Source organism: Rhipicephalus microplus, chromosome 9 (genome assembly GCF_043290135.1).
Source record: "Rhipicephalus microplus isolate Deutch F79 chromosome 9, USDA_Rmic, whole genome shotgun sequence".
In the NCBI taxonomy this organism is placed as follows: Eukaryota; Metazoa; Arthropoda; class Arachnida; order Ixodida; family Ixodidae; genus Rhipicephalus; species Rhipicephalus microplus.
The window spans coordinates 25,817,173-25,833,884 of record NC_134708.1 but is presented as its reverse complement, the minus strand read 5'-3'; the positions used below and the strand labels follow the sequence as shown (position 1 = coordinate 25,833,884).

Genomic DNA, 16,712 nt, shown 5'->3' with positions numbered 1-16,712 from the left:
CTTACAATTTAATCCGCCCGATAACTTGACCCTCACCTATAGAAAATCTTGGGCAGTGAAGGCATATTTATAATTGTACTAAGAGCTGGCCTAAGTACATTTGAAGCAATCGGGAACTGCTTAGTCAAGCACCTTATACGCAAGTATAAAAACGTTTTGTGCTAGGTAACCAAGAATGAGGAGACGCAGATCCAACTTGTAACCGACGTACTGGATAGCACAACTCTCTTTAAGGAAAATCCTACTATATGAATACTGGAATACCAATTAAACATGAACATTCCGCAACAAATCGATGTTTACGGACATGCACATCAAAATGACGCTCCTCTCAGTGTAGTAAGGACAATGCTTTTTGCGAAATTTTTATGGTCCTCGCGTCGCCCGTACAACAACTTGCGTCGCCAAATTTGAGTCACACTACAATCTGCATTCACCCAATTTCTATTTCCCATCGACCGGGGCGTGTCCGAATGTAGCCGCAACTGGTTCATCGGCCTTTGCTGTCAGTCTCACAGCTAACGCTGTTCAATTTCTCTGGGCAGTTAGCACGTCATTGCTTTGTCTAGTTTGAATAGTTTGAATAGCGCAATGTACCATGATACGTGTGCACAAGACGACGTCGTAACGCAACGCATTGTCACTTTGCGAACAGGACCCAGCGATATCGCGGATTGTCTCCATCTTTCGGCGAGAATTCGGGGACAGAATCAAAGTTTGTTCTGTGAATAAGACGAATGATGAGTGAAAGGTGGCGGTTCTACAAGGAACGAAAGGGTCATGACCAGAAGCACCGCATGAAAAATTTGACGCGTCGAAAGTAAGGTCGAAGGTCAGCGCAAGACTGGTGGAGAGGGCGTTTCAGGGATCGTATAGGCGGTCACGAGAAGCGATTCAACGACTAAACCATCCCCTCTTCTTCTTAACCTCGCATGGTTCAGGCAGGGGTGGCTTGAAGTGCTTGCACACGGTCTCCTTGAACTTCTTCTGCAGCAGCTTCTGGTAGCGCTTGTTGAAGCCGCCGTCGATGACCACGCTGGGCACGTAGTTGATGGCCGGCTTGACAGACATGGTGCGCCAGCCCATCTTCTGCAGGAGGATCTTGCCCTGCGGAGACGAGGCGCAGCCCAGAATCTTGCTGCTCTCCATCTTGAGCAGGTTGCAGCACTTGTCGACGTTCTTTTCGGGCTTCCAGGCCTTGAGCGTGCACGCGATGAACGACAGGTGCTTGTCCACGTCCGGGTAGAGGGCGATGGCGCACGCATGGATCATGCTCGCCTGGCACTCGGCCTGTCCATGGCGACAGGTGAAGCTGACGGTCGTGTCTGCTCCATGCGGCTCCTTCATACGTGTGCGACCGAACGGCACCATCTCGACGATGAGGTGGTTGCGCAGCAGCTTGTACACCGGAACCAGCTGCTTGGTGATGAACCAGGAGCTGTCCTTGCAGTACGGCTCGTACAAGACGGTCACGTTAATCTGCGATAGCCAAATAGAATACGAAGACAGTCGATTGCGTGGTATACTTATTGCCGTAGTAAAGTGCTCGTCTTATCTGCCATGCAGTTACATCGCACAGTACACAGAACTCTCACATTTCGACTCCATTGAAATGCGGCCGCCACAGCCGGCTTTTAACACGCGACCTTCAGGTCGGCAGTCAAACATCTAAACCACTGCTCCGTACTATTCCACGTACTGCTTGGAACGTACTATTTCACGTGGCACTCATTCAATTAACATTTTATCAGCTAGGTAATTATTAATTAACGTCTCTATCATTTTTCTCGTAGACTAGTTCAGTTTTTGTTCACCTTTGAATCTCTTTAGTTAACAATTCAGAAAACAGCAGGAAATGTAGAATGAAAGCTCGCACTGAAAAAATTGCGTAAAAAGAGGGTGGATGCTTGGGCCAACGTTTCAACAAGTGGGCTTTCCTTCACGGCTGGAAAAAACTTAGATTATGATACAATCAGTTCCAGCCTTGAAGAGCCGCGCCGCAGTGGTCTGGTGGCTAAGGTACTCGGCTACTGGGGTGTAGGTCGCATGATTGAATTCCGGCTGTGGCGGCTGAACTTTCGCTGGAGGCGAAAATTCAGACCCGTGTGATCATGTTTGGGTGCACAATAACGAACCCCGGGTGGTCAAGATTTCTGAAGCCTCCCACTATGACGTCACTCATATGATGATTTTGGGACGTGAACCCCCACAACTAAGTAAGCTTGCCGACGACATATTGAGCGCTAACAAACAGGGACATGAAAGAGACGACAACACAATGCGCAAACTTCAACCTGGTTCAAGTTTGCGCATTGTGTTGTTGTCTCTCTTATGTCCCCGTTTGTTAGCGTTCAATATGTCGTCGAGTTCCGTTTACCCACACGCCTGAAAAAAGGCATTGTAAGCTTCCCTTTCTTGTGAAGCAGCGAGCTGCCAAAGTGACATTCTGAAAGCGTAGGTAAGATCACTCGCTCAATATGGCACTAAATATGCCAGTGTGACAGAGTTATTCATAAGCGTGCGCAGAATTCACTTTCAGGGGAAGGTGGTGAAAACATGGGACTGACTTAGCTCCTTCTCCTCTCTTAGGCGTCTAGGGTTGGTGCGCCCCTCCTGCCTCCCTCCTGTGCAAAGCACCTCTTGCACAGACGAGTGAAAATCGTGTCACTTTTCTTAAACACAATTATTGATAATTTTCTCGTCATTGCTACTCAACATCTTTGACTGGGACGCTTTTCTGCTCTTCAAGAACTTTATTACGCATATCCACGAAGTAAATGCTGCTGGTGGGTCGAAGCATCGTGCTGCATACCGTAAAACATTCGTGAAACTACAATGTTAAGTGTTTCCGTGCTCACAGCTCCGGGTCCACTTTTTGACGTTGCCGTATTGGCGTAGTTTCTTGGGCTTTCGGCTAGAGATCGCACTGGCGGTGCTGCAGCTGATCCACTGCGTGGTGCGACTTATGTTCGCTTTCTGCGATGGCGGCGTCACGACTCGAGGGAGCGCGCGCCTATGTCAGCTACTCCTGGCGGCCCTGTGCAGTAATGGAAATAAACCATGCTCTTGTTTTTCGCGTGGTACCGCACAGATGGCGCACCTGCGCTTTGACTGTGCACTACGGTCTAGCCAGTGTAACTACGGTGCCGACGAATTGCAGACGGACGTACATTGTGAGGTCTTGAGGTAATTCGCCCCTAAAACGTTACAGGAATCAGACAACTTGAAGGCAAAAGTTATCTTGCTTGTCTTCTTAAAGTAATGTATAGATTCTATTCGGCCCCCTCCTAGAGCTTTTCCACCCAAGACGGTTTTCCAAAGACTCAAAGATCGCACACTTTGCAAGCTAGGTGCCCCTCGCCTGATTTTGCACTACCCCCATCATCAGCGCTGTGTAAGATATCGGATAATTAGAGCCTTCCGGCAGGGCCTATATCGGATAGGTAATGGATCAATCACAGTATGATCCGACGAAATCTAGAAGGCCCATGTACAAGGCCTCGATTTACGTGACACCCTAATGTAAATAGTTTCACCGGGTTCATTACACCGCAACCTTTTTTTATATCTTTCTTCTCTCTCTGCTGAAATCTTTATGTCCCCTTCCCCATCCCCATACAGAGTATCACGCCAGTGATATAGAGACGCCAGCAGAAATATCTGTTTTCCTAATAAAGAGTCTCTTTCTCTCTTCATCATCAGCGTTCAGCCCGTGTTTAACCAAGCGATGATACCATGTGATGGTGTCATGTGACGACACCACGACGTTGCAAAGTTTTGGCCATTTGTGAGGTCATCAGATGATCACAGCTCGCATCACTGGTGGATCGCGTCGTACTAGGGCTCTCACTTTTATACACTGTACTGAGAAGAAAAAAGAATGACATACACCTTCAGACCGTCTTGGGCGAGTGCATGAACGACCGTGCGACTTTCTGCGTTGTCTTTCAAGTATTGCGCACTGCACTTCCCAGACTACGCGACAACTCCCAAACTGCGTAGCCGTCGAGCACCGCGCGTTGGTTAAGTGCATCTGTTTAGGATTCATGCCAGGAACCCCTTAGAGGGCCCCTAAAAAACTACTCAATATACAAACAATGAGCACGTTATTCTCTATCGGCGTTTTCCTTTTCGAAGCACAATTCGTAACACCAGCTGTTTGTTCGTGTGAAGTCAGGATCACTTAGGCTGTCGATTGGTCGATATACGATCGACATCTGTTGTGGATTGTGTCCTACCCTGTTTCGCCATGCCATCGCGTGCCCGTTGCTCCTTGTCTGGCATGACCATCACGTGCGATAGACGGTTTTCGCCATGTTTTCTCCGTTTGCGACGTTGCAGAGGGAGATATCAGCAGGTAGTTCAAAAGTGCTTACTCCTGATTGGCTCAACGCTTAGTGACGACATCGCACGTCATTTGTGAAGAAGTAGGTGGCGAGGGGGAGATAGGAGTGGTAGAAAGGGTGGTGATGGTGCGAAAGAAGCTATAGTATACTCGCTTTTGAGCCGAGTCCTGTATGGGGGCTCTTTGAAAGGACCCGACTGGGCACTCCACTCCTCACGTTTCGATGTACGTCGACAGTTGCATGCGAGCCTCGTGCTTAAAGAAGGCCTCCACAGCCCCCTCACGAATAAGTTGACTTGAAGACTTACTTGAAGATTTACGTTCACCCTCAAGCGATCGTGGCCCACGACAGCTACATCAGCAGCTGCTCGAGGAACATTTATTTTTTATGCTTCATTTTGATTTTGACTAACTCTTTTAATGTTTGTTCAAGAGAATTTGTTATTCCCTGGTCGCGTAAGAAAAAAAAGAAAAAAAGGCGTGCAATATCAACACGAAGAACTCATAGAGGCCGCCCCATACGAGGGCCGTCTAGCTATTGCTAATATACTAACGTATTTATGGCCGCATCCATCACTAAAATGTTTGTCTCGTCCGCACTGTCTGGCAGAGAGAGAGCACATGCAAGCTTCCTGGCAGTGATGCATGGCAGAGAAAACTGTCATAATCCTTGCACGGCGCCTCTGCAACGAGGAACCAACAGTGCAAACAACTGTACAGAACGTTAAACTACCCCAGTTTTAGCAACCACTCGTGTTCTACGTTGTACGCCGTGAGTTACGATCCTGCATAAGTGTGCGTGGGTATACCGTGGGTTTCCCTCTGTCTACCAAAAAGTTGATAACTTTGTTGTTTGTAGCTATTTTACCAAGCATGTCTCAAGCTCCATAGGCAGTGTACATACGTGCACACAATTACAGACCCTTTCGCTGTTTACAACACAGGCCCCTGATGACGTCCGGTTTCATCATTCAATGTGCCGTAGTGGCATCGGTGAGCAAGGAGAGCGTAAAAAAATAGCCCGCTGACTTTCTGCACTTTCTTTCCCTTATTTGGCAAAATATACTCTAACAAATGTTATTTTGAGCTACACAAAAACAACAAAGGATTCTCTTGAGCATTACTCACGTTCTTTTTATCTGAAAATTGATAAGAGACTTTTCTTACCCTTAAAAAACTATGAAAACGACCTTTCAGTTTCGATGTTACAAGCTGGTAAATGCGGTAACCAGAAGTAGTTCTGGGGCGCAAAGCTTGCACTCTTGAAACCGTCTATACAGTGAACTGTGCCATGTGTTCTTAATCTTGACCGTTTCTTCTACCGAGCTAATCCAATTTTCAGGGTTCACGCGTATTTCCTGTGGTACGTAGTACACTGCAGACATTATTTAGTGTTTTACATTGAAAGCCGTTATGAAATTGGCAACACGGGCTGATTTTAGTGCCATAGTTGTCCGCTGCTGCCACCAGTGTGCGTAACCGCCATAGCGTGGAACATGACTAAAACAAAATAGATAAAAGATGAGCACGAGGCACTTGGATTTGAACCTGGGACCTTTTTGAGGACGTCCGTTACTCTGGCACAGAGCCACGCCACAGTGCAAGCTGACCCTATGTAAGCTTCATGTCAGTTATGAATGCACACTGGCATGTGTAAAAGAGTGTTTCAGAAGAGTAGCCGAATGCCCACTGGCATGTGTAAATGAGCGTTTCAGAAGAGTAGGTAAAAACCTGGCTAAAGCGACGCCAAATGCGTAACGAGTGGGTCACCGAATGCTTTTGACCCCTTACAAAAAGCTCAGACACAACTCTTCACCGCCAGCCGCAGCATCAACAGTGTGCAGCCACAATGCGCTCCAATACTAATGGAATAATTCACCTTTGCCTACATGACGAAAATTATGGTGACTTACGGTGTAGTGGGTACCATGCAAGTGTACTTGTAGTTTTCCCAAGTCGCTTTGAAAAAAATGCTCTATTAAGACCACTCTTCCCGAATTCAGTGCGACTATGATGTACGCTACGCACAGCGCTGTTGTTATTTTTTGATTCTTTCTTGTATGAACCTATATACAGCTCACCCACAGAACTTATGAATCCTAACCACATTGAACCACTCAATATGAGAAAACAGAAACACAGAATGGAATTTCTTAAACTAGTTTACACGAACAATACATCCCTAGAGTCATCGTTATATCTGTCGTCCCTTTCTTTTTACCCTCGTACAATAACTGAATGGAATTGCGTAATCAATTCGACAAAAAATGCTGATTATTATTTATTTGTTTGTATAGCGTTTCGCCAAACGTATTGACTCTATATATTTATGTATTAGTGTTCTTGTTTCATTTATTCTTTTGTTTTCGACATGTTCACTGTTGTACCATTTTATTTGCCCTCCGTGCTTGGACTACGTGTCTGCAGTATTTAATAAATAAAAAATAAATAGATATTATACGCAAAAATTATAATAGCAATTTTCACTCAAAGCTCGTGGGATCAAATCCTGGCTGTGGCAGCCGCCTTTTGGCAACAGGGTAAATGCCATGTGGTTAGATTTGGGTGCCCGTTAAGGAACCCCAGATGGCTGAAATTTACAGTACTCTCCCCCTATACAACATATCTTGCAGTCATATCGCCGTTTCGTCTGTACCGTCTCCTCGCACCAATAATTAGAAAAATTCGTCGGCGCTAATGGGTGGTTAACGCAAAGTCTTCGATCACTAAAGGGACACTAACGAGAACGGAATTCACAGCATATCCACGATGATGAGTGGGGCGAAGCTTCATGGGCTCTGAGCTCAGACGTCTGTCTGTCTGTCTGTCTGTCTGTCTGTCTGTCTGTCTGTCTGTCTGTCTGTCTGTCTGTCTGTCTGTCTGTCTGTCTATCTATCTATCTATCTATCTATCTATCTATCTATCTATCTATCTATCTATCTATCTATCTATCTATCTATCTGTCTGTCTGTCTGTCTGTCTGTCTGTCTGTCTGCGTCTGTCTGTCTATCTATCTATCTATCTATCTATCTATCTATCTATCTATCTATCTATCTATCTATCTATCTATCTATCTATCTATCTATCTATCTATCTATCTATCTATCTATCTATCTATCTGTCTGTCTGTCTGTCTGTCTGTCTGTCTGTCTGTCTGTCTGTCTGTCTGCGTCTGTCTATCTATCTATCTATCTATCTATCTATCTATCTATCTGTCTGTCTGTCTGTCTGTCTGTCTGTCTGTCTGTCTGTCTGTCTGCGTCTGTCTGTCTATCTATCTATCTATCTATCTATCTATCTATCTATCTATCTATCTATCTATCTATCTGTCTGTCTGTCTGTCTGTCTGTCTGTCTGTCTGTCTGTCTGTCTGTCTGTCTGTCTGTCTGCGTCTGTCTGTCTATCTATCTATCTATCTATCTATCTATCTATCTATCTATCTATCTATCTATCTATCTATCTATCTATCTATCTATCTGTCTGTCTGTCTGTCTGTCTGTCTGTCTGTCTGTCTATCTATCTATCTATCTATCTATCTATCTATCTATCTATCTATCTATCTATCTATCTGTCTGTCTGTCTGTCTGTCTGTCTGTCTGTCTGTCTGTCTGTCTGCGTCTGTCTGTCTATCTATCTATCTATCTATCTATCTATCTATCTATCTATCTATCTATCTATCTATCTATCTATCTATCTATCTATCTATATATCTATCTATCTATCTATCTATCTATCTGTCTGTCTGTCTGTCTGTCTGTCTGTCTGTCTGCGTCTATCTATCTATCTATCTATCTATCTATCTATCTATCTATCTATCTGTCTGTCTGTCTGTCTGTCTGTCTGTCTGTCTGTCGGTCTGTCTGTCTGTCTGTCTGTCTGCGTCTGTCTGTCTATCTATCTATCTATCTATCTATCTATCTATCTATCTATCTATCTATCTATCTATCTATCTATCTATCTATCTATCTATCTATCTATCTATCTATCTATATATCTATCTATCTATCTATCTGTCTGTCTGTCTGTCTGTCTGTCTGTCTGTCTGCGTCTGTCTATCTATCTATCTATCTATCTATCTATCTATCTATCTATCTATCTATCTATCTATCTATCTGTCTGTCTGTCTGTCTGTCTGTCTGTCTGTCTGTCTGTCTGTCTGTCTGTCTGTCTATCTATCTATCTATCTATCTATCTATCTATCTATCTATCTATCTATCTATCTATCTATCTATCTATCTATCTATCTATCTGTCTGTCTGTCTGTCTGTCTGTCTGTCTGTCTGTCTGTCTGCGTCTGTCTGTCTATCTATCTATCTATCTATCTATCTATCTATCTATCTATCTATCTATCTATCTATCTATCTATCTATCTATCTGTCTGTCTGTCTGTCTGTCTGTCTGTCTGTCTGCGTCTGTCTATCTATCTATCTATCTATCTATCTATCTATCTATCTATCTATCTATCTATCTATCTATCTATCTGTCTGTCTGTCTGTCTGTCTGTCTGTCTGTCTGTCTGTCTGTCTGTCTGTCTGTCTGTCTGTCTGTCTGCGTCTGTCTGTCTATCTATCTATCTATCTATCTATCTATCTATCTATCTATCTATCTATCTATCTATCTACCTATCTATCTATAGTCTGTCTGTCTGTCTATCTGTCTGTCTGTCTGTCTGTCTGTCTGTCTGTCTTTCTGTCCGTCCGTCCGTCCGTCCGTCCGTCCGCCATCTCATCAAACCCTTATCAATCTAAGCCACACGCAAGGCGCGTCCAGGCCATCTAATGATTATTTCACGTACTGCAACAGCGTAGATGCCATCTAGTGAACATTGCGAGAAATAAGGGGTCGCTACGGAGGATGGACTGAGCCACAGCGTAATGAGCTTCGCCCCTAAAGCAGTTTTCTGCGTGTTAGTGAAGTACAAATCCACAATGTCGAAACAAGTGCTCTTACCGCGAAACGACGCGTCGTAAGCGAGCAAACACTCAAAAAGAAATTGTGGGTGGAGACGTCACCTTGAGACTTCCGCACCAAACGCCTTGACGTCGTATATCTTAATGACGTCTACTGGGTTCTTTGTACCTCCTAATCAGTTAAAACGAAGTACATTGTCATTTGTGGTGGCCATAGACCTTCAAAAACTTATAGACTCAATGTCACTAGAATTAGAAACATATTTTTTTTTAATCTGTCACTAACCTGTGACTTCATAAGCTGTGATTTTGGTGTGAAATTTTGAAAATAAAACGTCACCCTTATTTCTTCCTCTAATGATGATTTTAACAGCAAAACGTGCATCATTGAAATTCTCAGAGTAAATTTTATCAATTTAAATGAAGTCATTGGTTTGCTTTGGTGTTCATAGTGTAATTAGTATAGTAGATAAGTGCATAATACAAAACAATAGCCGAATAGGATACAAAAGGATTGCTGCTAACGTTTTAGACTACCTGCCCTTTACTGATGACCTTATCCTTTTCTCAACATGCAGTCACACTGCAGGTTTAATGTTTCCACACCCCATAGCAAAGCTGTCACGCTTCAAATGCTGAGCGAAACTTTTTTTCGTTCACTGGTCACATCTATGCCTGTAGCTCTCGGAAACTAAATCTTAACATTTTATGCTAGAACCGACATGTTCAAACACAGTCTTTTTTTTTTACAACTGAACACGGAATTTATTACCAGGAGGTGTTCATAAATAAGACCCACGGTGACTTTTTTATATTCACTTTGCGCGAGTTGTATGTTCCTTACTTCTACGATAGTGTGAACTGGGGTGTGTGAAAGCAAATTGAATGAACATTTATATGAAATAAAGGCAATAAAACGATTATCATTGCATACGGATAACGCTTTTACAGTCGCTAACTTCGTAGCAGCGTCTGCGTCGTCTCTTCATTTTACCGATAGGAAACTCGGGTATCGTTAATAGGACTTCATCGTAAAAGAATGTCGCGAAATCGAAAGAATCCAAACGAAGACTATATTGAAGGACGGCGCACTGCGGCGGAACAAAAAAATTAACAAAAAACACGTCTGCGTGCGCTCATGTACGCCGCCTGGCTCTCTTGTTTTGTGTAATCGTGTGTGCATCTGACTGTCTGTGTTGTGATCAGTTCGTACTTCCGCTTAGTGCTTTGCGCTTGCGCCATACGATTGGGGCCTCACGTCGTGACAAGAACGCCGAAATTGAAAGATTCACAACAAAAACAACAACAAATGAACTTGTTCAAAAGAGACTGAAAAAAAAAAACAACGAACAGGACGCTGTGATATTGGTGGCAACGAAAAAATGCCGGAGTGGTCCTTCCCTGCATCGTGAATTACTGAAAGGGCTTTTTACCCCCCCCCTCCCCCCCAAGCTACAACCGCTTCAAAAGCAATGCTAACAGCACTGTATCATAATGCCACAAGGCTCCCGTGTCATATTCAATCACCAGAGTGCCTGTTCTGTTCAATGTTGCCCGGAGGTTCTGTAAAATTGTTGACGTGCAAGTTAACTCAACAGTCAAGAACTTGTAATTTTTTTAATGTGTCAAACTATTGCAACGTTGGTGAAACGTAGTTAGTTGCAAAAAAAAGTTTGTGTTCTCTTGAATGTCGTCGCGAGCTATACAGCGACATCATTGAATCATTGTTAACTGCGCAGTTAGGTTCACTTATAGAAAAGAATTATTTTAGGACGGATACTATTATTTAAAAGTTTGAAAACTTTGAACGAATTTGTTCTGTTTCCATTGCGCTTGTTGGTCAATTTTCGCCTGCACTCTCGATTTTGCGTGAAGTGCATAAAAAAAGAGTGAAATAAGTGAGATCGCACACTTCCGGGTGACGAGGCCTTCTATTGCACCTAGCCCTTTGAGACGTTGTGTGCACCACTTCTATTTGTTGTAATGACTAGCGGATAAGAATGGCGCAGATACCCTGAACTTCGATAATACTACTTCTTTTTGCAGTGAACTGTTCCATACGATCACTTTGGTAGTTGCAAGAGTCGTTCGTTGTGCCGCATCTCAAGTGTGATTTCTCTTCGCTCTCAATTCACATAACAAAAAACAAATTTGCACTACATTTCTAGCCTGAGATTTCTTTCGACTTACGCAGAAACAACACTGGAATGAATTCAGCATAAATATAGGTTTATTTCCGAATATATTTGGAATATATTACTATAACTAACATAAAGCAGCGTATCAAGGCGTTATTTTGTTGTTTGCAACTTCTGCAAGAACTCTTGCGGATAGAAAATTATTACAGGCAGTTCTTTCTTGGTCGTGCCTGAAAATGCTTGAAATGAATCCACAGACCTCGGAAACCACTGTTGCCAATGATGCTTCTTTTTCAACCACTTTAATTCATTTTCAGTTGTAATTACTAAAGTACAATCAAAAGACGACAGTAGAACTTCCTTACGCTTTCTTTGACCAAATTGTCTGTGGGGTTTATCATACTCGTGTGTAATAAACAAAAGACGTGTTTCTAGTGTGTGTACTATCCTCGCGCAATTAGGCCAGGAATGAACGAGCCGTTTTTTTTTTCTTACACTTCTTTAACCTTAACTACTAGAAGTTCTGGTCAAAGTACGATTTGCATGCAAAAATTACTTGAGAGGGACATTTTCGGCCCGTAAACGACGAGAAAACCGAGCTAAGTGTGATTGAAAAACCACGCAGCTTGGGGAGACAGGGGAGAATGGAATGAGTGAATAGCAGTGGCGCCTTGATGAAGTGTTGTCACTTTTTCGTTAACGTGTCTTTTTCGGATCTTTCATCGTTTTGGTCTTGCTGCGTCCTACCATAGGGACGGAATTATGCTCTCCCATAGTTGAGTACTACGTACTCTAAATCAAACACGTTTTCTAAACACACGTAACTAACGAAAGTTCTTACAGCACTATAGAGCCTTTATAGGGACGGTTTTCAGCTCTCCCGTAGTAGAGTACCGAGTACTCGGAATCGTTACCACTTTCTCCAAGCACACCTAACATATGCCGGGAGTTTTTATATCCCCTAGTATCCTCGTACACCAAATAATTCACAACGTTTTTCTAAACACACCTGTATGCCCTGCCATGACCATTACGTAGGTTACGGATTTCTCCTGCGTTTTGAGTGGCGCCTGGTCGTCAGTCGTGAGCTCGTTCACGGCGTAATTTTTGTTGCGACGACCTCGTCAAGTGTGACACCCACGGGATGGCTTTATGCTCTCCCATAGTAGAGTACCTATAGTACTCTACTAATTGTCCGCAACTTTCTCTAAACACATAAGAGTTGGTTGAACTTACAATGGAGGCGCAATCCTGAACAAACATCTGAGCTGATGGGCAGCTTCACATTAGTAGAAAGTGCAGAGAGCTATGCTCATGCAGAAAGTGCAGAGCTATGCGACTTTGTTTTCTTTAGTTTTTCACAATTTTTTTTCTTTGTTGTGAGTTTATTTCTACGTTTTCATCTCCCTCGCTTTTCTTTTTATTGGTTTCTTTTTCTTTTCTTTTCTCGCTTTTTTTCCTCATTCTTTCTTTTTTTAATCCATCTATTCTTCCTTTCTTCTTCTTTGATTCTTTGTTATCTGCTTGTCTTTCTATCTTTCTCTCGCCCTGCCACGGTGGTCTAGTGGCTAAGGTACTCGGCTGGTGACCCGCAGGTCGCGGGATGGAATCCCGGTGACAGCTGCTGGATTTCCGATCGAGGCGAAAATGTAGGCCTGTGTGCTCAGACTTAGGTGCACGTTTCGACCACCCCAGGTGGTCTAAATTTCCAAAGCCCTTCACTACGACGTTTCTCATAATAATATGGTGGTTTTCGGACGCTAAACCTCACATATCAATCAAATCTAACTTTTCTCCCTCTCACTTTTTATATGATACGCTCTATTCTCGAACCCCCCCCCCCCCCCCCTCACTTCGCTTTTCCGCTCCCTTGCTGCACTAAACTATACAAGGCAACGCCATGGTTTTTGTGTCAGCGGTCAGCACGCTCGTGTTCGGATTGTGGGTAGTTAGATTCTGATACCACCGTCCCAACCGCAATATTTTATTTTTCCCGGAAAGTGTTTCACCCGGTTTTCTTCTTACCGTTTATTTCCTTCTCTCACCTCCTCACTGTACTACTGGCACACGTGTTCTGGAAACAAAGCGGCAGAAGACGAAGAAGGGAAAGAGAGTGATCGCTGCTCGATGACGGCAATAGTTCTGTGTCGTGACCGACATTTTACGCCGAACCAAAACGGCCTCGCTGTTATAAGAGAAAAACTCTGGGTTCCACAATTATTCGCCTGAGCCAAGGGTTGGCAAACCTTTTGAAGCGAAGGACCGAGTTGCATGACACCGAGACGACGGAGACTACACGGCAGTATGATTGTGTGTTTCTTTACTAGAAAACACATAAGTCGGATATGCTAAAGAACGCACTCTTTTTTTTTTGGCTGCGCTGAAACAGCGGCGCTATGCACGAAAGAATGCCGGCAGAAGACTATCGTCTTTCGACGAAATTTTCACTAAACGCGCAGACACGCGGCCAATTTGTTTCTTGACGTTAAACATGCACCAACTAGCCCACCAAAAAAGTTCCATTAGTATTGATACCTGTGGTTTTACGAACTAAAACAACGTGGTTACGAGGCATTGCGTAGAAGAGAGCTCCGGAAATCTGGACGATCTGGTGTTGTTTGACGAGCACTGGCACCATGCAGTAGACAAGCCTTTAGAATTCCGGCTCCAATGAAGTGCGACTGCCACGGCGACGATCAAACCCGTGCCCGTCAGATCAGTGTATTTGTAGCGTAACTACCATCCTATGGGAACGTCGATGTCGCTACAAACGTTCTCGCTGACTAATAGGTCGTTCAGACCAGCGGCTAGCACCGGTAGTGCGACCAAGTCTGTCGCAAATGACCGCTTGTTCGCAAGGTGACCGATTCGGTTCAGTGGTCCAACGCTTAACTTTTCCGTCTCACGACTGCAGTCGCAAACCTCTGGGTGAATCAAATGCACGGGGGGAGGGCGTCAGCTTCTTTTAAGGGGCATCGCTAATGCCAGCCTTTTGCGAACCGACATGAAACTCGTGTAGCGACGATTTTAAGACCCACGCGAATGGGAGCCTCGGTGGCCATGAGTAACTTTTCGGTCGCCACTCGCAAATGGTCTCACGAGCGCTGAAAGTCGCAAGTGTGAATGAGCCCTAAAGCACGCACGGACCACCTTCGATAACTTCTTAAAATTTCATGGAACTGCGTGCATCCAATTCTCATTGTCGTCGGGATCAACAATGCCAAACGTGGTAACGCTACGAGTGGGCTACGAATTCCAAGAAACAATACTTCCTCTCCAGGCCTTTGGTAATTCCCCAGCACTGGTCGTGACGTAACCATTCGCGTATGGTCATGTCGCCGCAAAAAAAAAAAAAAAGCCCGCCTGCTCGCAAAAACGCGGCCTCACCGCCTTTTCTCCTCGTGCGGTTAGAAGGAGCACTCAGACGAACGGAGCACAGCGAGGCACTGCGCCGTGCTCTCTATACCGGGCTGCAGAAACTAAGTGCCTTCTTCCTCTTCTAACCACTACCACCAAAAATCTAAGCAAGCGAGGACCCGTTTTTTATAAAGACGATAGTCTTTCTTAGGAACCTTCGACGCAAAAATCTTTGTCTCTCTGTTTGTTCACTCTTAACGGCACCGGGTACCTAAAACGGCTTTCTCCATCCGCAGCCCCCACCAATGTTGCTCCAGATTCAGCGTTTATACTTATGCAATTGTCATATAAGAAACAACTATTGCGCATGTATGGGGTACCATAACAACACGTATATATTCTGCATGTACGTCTCTTACTAGAAAAGGCATACATAAGTAATTTTAAGGACCGTAGCGCTTATCAAGCTGCGCTGACCATGCAACGCTTGCACGAAAAGGCGAGTGTTTCCAACGCTTTAGACGAGACGGTGGTGGCACCTACCCGTCGCCTTGCGTTCTACACCTTATCACCTCTGAGTTGGGCGTGCACACCCGTCTTAGAGCCACGTGCTTCGTTTTCCAAGAAAACTGCCAGACGGCGTTCATGTCTCACGTGTGACGCGACTTCATGCGCTCGTTCGCCTCCGCCGCACACTCGATGGATGGATGGATGCTATGAGCGTCCCCTTTATAACGGGGTGGTGACAAGTATGCCACCAGGCTCGACAAAAAAAAACACCTTTTTTCTTTTTTTATGTTGGCCTAATGCCTCTACTTCGATAAATTCTATCTTAATGGAAAAAAAGGTAAATTTTCAGCTTAAGTTCTCTGCCATTTACGGCACACTGTCCATATTTTATTTTTCCAATATTTATTTTTGTCCTTTCTCTCTAATTTTCTGCCACCAATACTCTAACCGTCTCTTACTTATTTCAATCGCGGGTGTGTTCAGCTTTCCATTGTTGTCCGAGGTATTCTCGAGGCACTCTAACGCAGCGCCTCCAGAATACCATTCACCGATTTTCTTGCGCAGAACATCAAATAAATGTTTTGTTCACTCCCTCCACACGCAAGACTATCGTCTTGATAGTCTGATTAACGAGCTGATTAACATGCAGATACGGGGTCAATTTAATTTTTCAGCCAAGTTAAACAACAGGAAGTACGAAGATGCAAGAAAATATTAACACAAAGCAATAGAGCTGTGTGGTACGTTTCTTTTGTCTGCGTCCTTGATGTCCTTTTACTTCGCAGAATTCGTTGCAGCTAGCCCGGAATATACCCTCTAAACTAGCTTTGTATCAGCAAAGGGGCCTGACTCCGCTATCGCGGCACCGTTCCGAAAAAACCCTTGCGGCTACGGGTTCGTTGAAGACTCGAACACAACTGCAACACCACTGATTTCCGACCCCCGGGTAGTTTATAGCAGCCCTTTAAGTGTTAGTAGCTCTTCTCACCTTCTGCACGGCCTGCGGGAAGAGGCCCACGGCTGGTTCCGGCTCGGTTTGCCCTAGGCACGGGCTGCAGGCGAGAAGGCCCAGGACCAGGCACCACAGGGGAGCGGTCCACATGACGGCCAAACCTTGAGGCGACGCGAGGACTGCCGATGGACCCGACGGCTCGGGTCTGCCGCCGAGGGAACACCGCTGTGGTCAAGCGGCGAATTTCGTGTCACACGCGCATCGCGTGCATTGTCGCAGTCGCGCGGGCCTTCCTCGTCTTCCTCTTCGCCGCTTGCTTGTTTGCTTGATCCTTGATTCTTAACCCTTACCCACTGCGAGGTATTGGCCATGAATCTAGCGGTTAATATAAGGGAACAAATTTGCAATGAAAACCGGTTGCAATGTATTTGCAACCAGCCGTTCCAATAAATTTACAACGACCGGTTACTAACACCGTTGCGTACACGTTCCACTGCGAA

At 44.6% G+C, this 16,712-nt stretch overlaps 1 protein-coding gene across 1 annotated transcript; it reads right to left on the bottom strand.

Annotated features, from left to right (window-relative positions):
- Positions 1 to 775: 775 nt before the first annotated feature.
- On the bottom strand, positions 776 to 16,503 carry LOC119164941 (gamma-interferon-inducible lysosomal thiol reductase-like protein). Its single transcript, XM_037417139.2, has 2 exons — positions 16,249 to 16,503; positions 776 to 1,479 (listed from the first exon to the last, which is right to left on the bottom strand). The coding sequence occupies exons 1-2, from the start codon at positions 16,360 to 16,362 to the stop codon at positions 895 to 897; spliced, it is 699 nt and encodes a 232-aa protein (XP_037273036.1). The 5' UTR covers positions 16,363 to 16,503; the 3' UTR covers positions 776 to 894.
- Between the last annotated feature and the right edge of the window lie 209 nt (positions 16,504 to 16,712).